The sequence below is a fragment of the Diadema antillarum genome, unplaced genomic scaffold (assembly GCF_040938485.1).
Source record: "Diadema antillarum isolate AM-2024a unplaced genomic scaffold, OU_Dant_1.0 seq00002630_RagTag, whole genome shotgun sequence".
In the NCBI taxonomy this organism is placed as follows: Eukaryota; Metazoa; Echinodermata; class Echinoidea; order Diadematoida; family Diadematidae; genus Diadema; species Diadema antillarum.
Window position 1 is genome coordinate 4,091 of NW_027273230.1, and position 8,706 is coordinate 12,796.

At 42.0% G+C, this 8,706-nt stretch overlaps 1 protein-coding gene across 1 annotated transcript; it reads left to right on the forward strand.

Annotated features, from left to right (window-relative positions):
- Positions 1 to 1,170: 1,170 nt before the first annotated feature.
- LOC139715015 (NADH dehydrogenase [ubiquinone] 1 alpha subcomplex subunit 9, mitochondrial-like) lies at positions 1,171 to 7,580 on the forward strand (the record flags this gene model as incomplete). Its single annotated transcript, XM_071626648.1, has 6 exons — positions 1,171 to 1,384; positions 4,179 to 4,276; positions 4,991 to 5,082; positions 5,683 to 5,824; positions 6,687 to 6,789; positions 7,513 to 7,580. Coding segments are annotated over exons 1-6 (717 nt in total), but the record flags the coding sequence as incomplete, so codon positions are not given.
- Positions 7,581 to 8,706: the final 1,126 nt, after the last annotated feature.

Sequence of the window (8,706 nt, forward strand, 5' to 3'; positions counted from 1 at the left end):
GATGATGATGACAGCAACTCTTGCTGGAATGGCAATTGTCACGGTACTGGCAAAATCCAGCTTCCTGATTGGCTGTTGCTACTGGAAGTTGCCATTCCAGCAAGAGCTGTAACATCTTTAATAAAAAGGGGCCTTAGTGATGATGAAAGCTGTGCACCCGGGCCGCAGTGGTTCCCAGGCAGACAAGCTACACGACTGAACCACCTCATCTCTCTGTCTCTATTCTCACTCTGTTGAACAGTCTCAACTCATTTCAACCAGCTCAACTGTTTTTTCCTCTCCACTCTCCTCCATCCTTTCCCCACCGCCACTCTTCCTCACTCTCCAATCTACCACGCCGCCTTTCATCTTGGGGTCATCCCATGAGACCTCCACCCACAAGTCATATGGCCCACGAGCGCGACATTATAACAAGGCCCATGAGTCATACTATCAACGAGTCATACAGTCCATGAGTTCGACACTTGCAAAATTAATAAGGCCCACGAGACTGCGTACAGTGATTTGAGCCTCGTGGGCCGTTTTAGCTTAGTGCCGGACTCGTGAGCCCTGTTTGCCGATAGCGTCGGACTAATGGACCTTATTTGCCTAGTGTCAAGGTGGTGGACCGTACAGCTCGTGGGCCTTGTTCGCTAGTGCCTAGTTAATGGATGATCTCCACAGTTGCAGAGAACAACCTCCCTGAGACTCAGTGTGGTTTTCGATGCAATCGTAGTATAGTTGACATGGTCTTTGTTATGAGATAGGTCCAGGAAAAGTGCATTGAGCAGAGTATGAACCTCTTTGCTGTCTTCATAGATCTAACAAAGGCATTCTACAGTGTCAACAGAGAAGCACTCTGGACAATTCTTAGGAAACTTGGCTGCCCAGCAAAGTTCACCACACTTATTAGACTGTTCCACGAAAATATGACTGGTCAGGTTCTATCCAATGGCAAACCATCCGAAAAATTTGCCATCTCCAATCGTGTAAAGCAAGGTTGTGTGCTCGCCCCTGTGTTGTTCAACCTCTTCTTCGCACAAGTCCTGTTTCACGCTTTCAGAGACCTTCAGCTCTGACATTATTAGGTACAGATTAGATGGGTCGCTGTTTGATCTAAGACGCCTTGCAGCGAAAACAAAGGTGCTGGAAAGGTTCATTTAAGCTCTGTTTGCGGATGATTGTGCTCTGATGGCACACAAAGAGAACCACCTACAGATGATCGTCAACAGGTTCTCTGAAGCGTCGAAGACGTTTGGCCTGACAATCAGTCTCGGAAAGACAGAAGTCCGCCTCCAGCCAGCACCGAACAGAGCACCCTGCCAGCCAAGCATCACTGTAAATGGCACACAGCTTAATGATGTCAAAAACTTCAAATACCTGGGCAGTACGCTCTCAAGTGATGGTACTCTTGACAATGAAATTGCAGCAAGATTACAGACGGCCAGCTCGGCACTTGGAAGACTACGCACGAAAGTCCTACAACACAAAAACGTTCGCCTTTCAACAAAACTCAAAGTGTACAACGCAGTTGTCCTGTCATCTCATGTCATGGACACTGTACTGTACCGCAGGCATACCAAAAGCTGGAACAGTTCACGTGCGCTCTCTGCGGTCCATTATGCATATTCAATGGCAAGATCGAATAAAAAAACCAAGAGGTCTTGGACAGAGCCAGGACATCAAGCATTGAAGCCAAAATCCTCCAAGCTCAACTTCGATGGTCCGGCCATGTCATTCGCATGGAAGAGTCAAGAATCCCTCATCAGCTCTTCTATAGCGAGCTGTCACACGGCAATTGCAATCAAGGCCGTCCCAAGAAACGTTATAAAGACAATCTCAAGGCCAACCTCAAATGGGCGCATTTACAACCCGTGAACTTGAGACAGCTGTTGTAGACAGATATCGATGGCGAGCCTTCACAAGGAAGGCTATAACTGCCTTTGAAGATAACCGCCGCCAACGCCTTGCAGCAGCTCGGGAGAGACGACATCAAGCTGCATCTACCTGTGTCCCACCGTCTTGCATTCCATGTCCCGCCTGCAATCGCATGTGTGCCTCCAGTTTTTGACTACGCAGTCACATGCGGGCACATCAACGAGTTCAGGGCGCAACACCTAGTCTTCCTAGGACTTCGAGAGACAACCAAGAGAGAGAGAGAGAGAGAGAGAGAGAGTTAGTTAATGGCTGTATGACACGTTTGCTGTACGACTCGTTTGCTGTATTATGACTCGTCGGATGTATGACTCGTGGACTGTGTCATCATCTAACTCTACTCCCACTTACTCTCCACTGAGCAAAGCCCTCCTCCATCCGCTATCCTCCCTCAGTCTACAGTCTGTTTCATTTTGCTTTTTTCCAGCTCTTCTCTACCTCATATTTCCACTCTATCACACTCCCATCCCAGCTCCATCAGCTCTACTCTACCTCAGCCATCATCCTGCTAGACCGTTTTTGCGCCTTCTGTACGCTACCTCACTCTCCACCGTGTTACAATCTCCTCTTTCTGTATCCTGCATTCCTACACAGCCTGCTTATCCAGAATTTCCTATTCGGCTCAGTTTTGACGCCTCATATCTCTCTCAGGCTAAACTCTTCCTCAAAGTCTACTCTGCGTGTTTCTTCACTGTACCTACAATGTACATTGTACCTTTGTAGAAAAATTAGTACCAAATTAAGTAAATGCAGAGAGAGATTTGACCATTTGAATTATAGTTCCCTATTTTAGTCATGAATCATGTCATTTTGAAATTATTACCTCTTGTCTGAGTAAACTATCAGAAAACAATGACATTGTAGATTACTAAACAAGAATTAGCTTGGTAAGAATTGTACTTCTGTAATGTCTGATTATGATGTCTATTAAAGAACATCAGAGTCTTGGAGCTTACTGGCTCAAATAAATAAGTTTTTAAACAACTTGTGTATGGTTTCAATGAGGGATTCAGCTGAAATGAAATGAGTGGCAGTGCAGTACATTTTGTAGCAAAACTCTGTACTGTTTATACAGGGCTCGACACTAACGGTGGCCCGGGGCCACCAAAAATGAAAGTCGGGCCACCAAATTTTTAAAAAGGGCAAATTTGGTGGCCCGCCTCGGGCCACCAAAATTTTTTGAAAAGTATGTCAATAAATTTGTAACTTTTTGCGCCGGAAATTAGCAGTTAAATTTGTTTAAAGGATGGATGAAAAGGACTTAATGAGTGCCTGAGAGTGAGTGTTGCAAGTTTGTTGAAATTTATTTATGAGTAGATATGTCACACTTCTAATTCTTACTATCATAAAACTTAAATATTTGACTCATTAAAAAAAAAGGACTTTTAATGTTTTTTATTGTTTTTTCGGGCCACGAAATTTTTCTCTCGGGCCACCAAAAATTTGAAATTTAGGATTTTGGTGGCTCCATTGGGCCACCAAACAAAAAAGTTAGTGTCGAGCCATGGTTTATAGTTTGTTGCAGGGTGCATCTATAGAGATGTGTGAAGGCATATCAAGTGTAGTCTTACTCTTGCACACTGTATAGGTTTATGTTATCTACATATCTCTTTATTTCTGCACCTTGAGCATCTTACTGAGGGGGAATTGGTGCATCATGAATTCTCAATAATTAGTATTTATTACCAGTAGGATTTTGTCTTAATTGAGATGAGTAATTGATAATAAGCCTATAGTTTAATGACATTTTACAGGGAAAGTGGACAGCACAGAGACTTTACATGCAAACTGCACTTCACCTTTAAGTGATAATTCAACATTTTATCTTCAGGGGCACTGTGGCATACTGTAAAAGTGGAAATTTTTGCACATTTCACGCAACCAGAAATTAGCGCAAAAATAAAGGCACGCAAATATTTTTACATGCCGTATGTTCCAGTAGTTGATGTCAACACGGGAAACTTGTTTTATTCGGCAGAGCGCAGAAAATTTCACTTTTACAGTAGTGGATAAGAGTCGTGACTTTCAATGTGAGGTCCTGAGTTCAAATCTCATCAAGTGCCTGTATGTCCTCATACATCCTTGGACAAGATGCTTTTACCCACCATATCCCTCTCAACACGGGTGTACAAATGGGTACCTGGCAATGCTAGGGTTGTAATAATGACAGGACCCTCTGGTAGAGCAGCGGCAACACTGAAGATGCTACCATGGACAGAGAATAGCATATTATTTATCATTGAATAACAATCTCATATTTGTAGGACGAGAAGGCTCTCAGATTGTGTTACCTCACCGATGTGACCCATACTGGGTCATGCCAATCAAGCTTATGGGAGACCTAGGACAAGTCATGTTCAGGGTAAGCGAGTGTTGTATTTCTTTCTTTCTCATTACTGCCTTCAGGGCATGTAACATAAGATATATTTCGCCCACTTGCCGAAATTGGCATCTGGGCAGGAACCCCAGTACTTAAAACAGGCAAGTGTCCATTTGCATATCACGTGCACAACAGTGAGTTTTAGTTGCCTTTTGCGGTCAGAATGTCATGTGATTTTCCTGTTTTCCAGTTTTCCTGTGTAGGCAGTAATCCTTGCAAAAATGGGGAAACCAAGTTCACATATAATATGAGAAGAAGGACAGTGCTGATGTCAATTTGATCGCTCTTCAGAATAGTTGATAACCAGATTAAATCTGTAATGTGACTTGCATGTAAAGTTATCTACTTTTTCATATGCTTTGAGTATGCAAGAAACCATTCATGTAAGAGGTCTGGAAAATCCATGCATTTGTCAGCTTGCCTTACCAGAAATCTTGCACAAAATCCAGGAGCAACATTGTGTCACATGGATTATTACAGGATACATGTATGTGTAGATTGTCACTGGTTAGAGCTGTAATCAGGTTGAGAGACTGAAAAGCTATCACATTGGCAATTTCAGTAGTCTATGACTTTTATGTCCTTGCCATGTTCTGATTTCTAGGTTTCCTGCTGAGGTTTTATTAAAAGCCTAGGCAATGCAGTTATGTTGTTTCTTGGTTTTGTTTCCCTCTTGTTGACCCGGTGTCTCGGTAGCAATATGAGCTGAGGGACCATGACCTAATCCGAGACATTGTTTCACACTGCAATGTGGTGATCAACCTACTTGGCAAAGACTTTGAGACAAGGTATGCCTTTCCGTCAGTGCTTGTCTTACACTAGCTTCGCAGTGCAATTCTATACCATGCTCAAATGTGTATTTAACTATTACATTGTAAGATAACAGCATCTGTACCTCCTCCAATTTCCAAATGAGGTCGATTCTAATTTCACTGTGACAACATGTGAAACATTCCATTTCACTTTCTCACGTCAGGTCTGATTGCCACAAAATCTGTAGACTTGTCTCTGCTTCTAGTCTTACTCTATTTATGAAAGCCAACTTGGATGTGGTGTTAAGTTTGGAGTAAAGTTCTAGGCAGTTGGAATTCTTGGTCATCATCAGTATGAAAATACTCGCCAACATCGGTTTTTTTGTTGTTGACACATACACATTTTCGTTGCATGTTAAAAGTTTGTAGCATCAAACTAGTTGAGAATGTTTGAGCAAGGATTCTGTGTGAACTTCTCTACTTCTTACTTTGATTAACATGATATGTACAAACTGTTCTGAGACAAGATTAATCATTGTCAGTGATGAATCTTTTCAGTGCAATTACATCAAAGTCATTTCCAATGCGACTGCAGCTGTTAAAATTTTGATGTCCTTTTCTCTGCTATCATGGAAGGCATTACACCTTTGAAGACGTCAACATCGAGGGACCACGGAATCTAGCAAGAATCTGCAAAGAGGCTGGGGTACCAAGGCTAATCCATGTGTCTGCCCTAGGGGCAGATTTGGCCTCTCCATCCAAGTTCCTGAGAACAAAGGTATATATTAAATGGGTTAGTCAAATACCGGTTAGTGATTGGCTGAACACCGTCACGTGATGGAGGCACATGGGTTATGTTCGCCCATGGGCAGAACATTTTTGTAATGTCCTCCCATGGGAAAACATTTTCACGTAACAAATGACAAACAATACCAAACGATTGAATGATGGTATTTGACTAACCCATATAATATAACAGATGATGACTTTTCTTGTCGGGAACATGTACCTAATGTTCCACCCTCAGGGTTTGAAATGCTCTTGAGGGAGGCAATAAGTCCCTCGACTTCGTCTCGGGACTTATAACCTCCCTCAATAGCATTTCAAACCCTGAGGGTGGAACATTCAGTATGTTCCCTCCCCCACCAGTCATCATCTATATAATATGTGTCAGTCTTATAAGAGGGTGAAGGAGGTGAATTTAACTCATTGTGAATTGAAGAGATCCTTGTTGTCATCCACATTTTCTTGTCAAACAGAAACATTTTAATTGCAGCAACAGTGAGAAAACAAAGCTAAAAACAACAACAACTTCCAGAAGACTAGTAACAAATTAAATATGTACGCCTGTGTAGGTAAAACTTGCAAGTATAGAGTGTCATTTGTGAGACAAAATTGTATTGATAATTTGGATGATGCCTCATGCAGACTCAGATGATTTTTGTTTCCCTTTTGCTTGTATATGTTATGTTTATTGGTATCCACGGAATATTGTATGATCCGAAATACTCTAATCTGATGACTCCCATCATGCTATTATTTATTTAGAAGGAATGGATCAAGAGGGGGAGTGGGTGCCATGCTTATTATCACAATAGATGTTTGACCTTTGCCCTCTGTTACTCTGTGACCCTTCACAGGCTGCTGGCGAGAAGGTTGTCAGGGAGCAGTTTCCAGAAGCCATCATCATCAGGCCGGCCCAAATGTTTGGCCGAGAGGACAGGTTCTTCAACCATTTTGCCAGTGAGTAGCAAAAGCCCTCAGTTTTGATATCATGATGCATATTTAAGGAGGGGTTGATCAGATCTTTCACACAGCTAAACACTTTGCTGCTGATAATATCTATTCATATTGAACCAGTCAGCAATTTTCCTCAAGTAACTTAGATACACATGATAAATTGTGATATTGCTGTTATATATTTCCTTTAGAAGGCAGTATGTTGCCACTCCATTTGTTGATATGAAAAAGAGATGAAGATTACAGAAAAATGTCAAGTTTTTGTAGAGATGTAAGGATGTATGAGCTGAATTCCATGTCTCTTTTTTCCCATCTTGAGCACCTGAAGTCAGTTAGCACACTGTACATAAGATCATGTGTGCACCATCAATCAACCTTTGAGTTGTGGAGTGCAATTGCTGTCCATGCTTCTGATGGCAGGATGCTTGATAAGAATGCTTCCTCCATTACACAGGGATGCACTCCAAGAACAGAGTGTTATGTACCCCTGGCTTTTTTTCCTCAAAACAAGCATGGTAATACAGTGTATTATCTCAAAGACTGTCATATTGATACCCTACTTGCCCTACACAGCCAGTAAAAAGTCTACTAGTGCAGTACCCTCATGTCAGTAGTTGGCTAGATTTTTAAAAACGGATACCGACCTGTTGTCAGGAGATGTATAGTTTGTAAATCATGTGCTATTTTTGTCTTTCTCTCTTCTCTTCCTCCCCTTCTCTCACTCAGACCAAAGGTTCTTTGGGGGTGTGCCCCTCTACCCATCAGCCAGGAAAGTTGTCAAGAGACCAGTCTATGTGAGTATATTTTCCTACATCTGTGACAGATTAATACCTCCACGAAGGAGGTTATGTTTTGCCGGCTTTGGTTTGTTTGTTTGTTTGTATTTTGTCTGTGTGCAAAATAACTCAAAAATTGTGAACGGATTTGGATGACACGTACAGGGAAAGTTTACAGTGACATAAGGAACAGGTGATTAAATTTTGGTAGTGATCTGAGAATTTTTATGAATTTTTGAAGGATTTTCTATATTTTGGCAGATGGGGTCAATGAACCTGAGAGTTCAAGCTGCGTGTATTTTAAGTTTGCATGCGCGCACTAGAGCGTGTGTTCTGCATGGGCAAAGTGTCGCGTAGCTAGAAGCTGATGATGTATACGAAGGGCTTCTATATTGTGAAATTGGGAGCTTTCAGCATGTATGTGTAATTGGTGGAAATGAGCCGCTTGGTGGAGGTCTGTGCTCTACGAGTGCTCTTGTAGTTTGGAGATGTGTTTCTCCTCTGCCTTGGATGGTGTCCTTTTTATGGAAGAATCCTAGTTTAAGTCCTTGATATTTCCAATTAAGTTTTCATGAAGTGCCAAGGTTGTATCCTCCAGGGCTAGAGTTACTAGGGGTGTAACGTACATGATCACAGTTAGCTCCAGCAAAGGGCTTTTTTCTATGAGGTGCACAAGCAAAACTTGACTGCTGGGCGATGAAATATAAACTGTGGAATCAGTTATGAATGCATAAAAACCAACCACCAAGATCTGTAGACTTGAACATTAACTGTGTGCCAATTGGAAGTAATGGTGAGCATGGCTCATTGAGGGATGATATTGTGTCTGAAAATTTGTGAGAGCTGTATTAGTTGAGTCAAAGTTTAGCAGTTCCAATTTAATGATCTCTTATGGCTCATTGTGATAAGTTTCTACATTCAATGGGGAAATGCAGTGGATTAGCACTTTCCGTCATCTACACAAGTTGCCTTGCATGAGTGTTTATGGCATTTCCTTGTATCCATGTTGAACGAACACGGTTATAACGAAATTCCGGTTACAACAAAGTAAAAATTCAGACCTCCACATTATCCGCTCTATGTTTTTATGCCTCCGCCACGAAGTGGTGCCGGAGGCATTATGTTTTCGGGTTGTCCGTCCGTC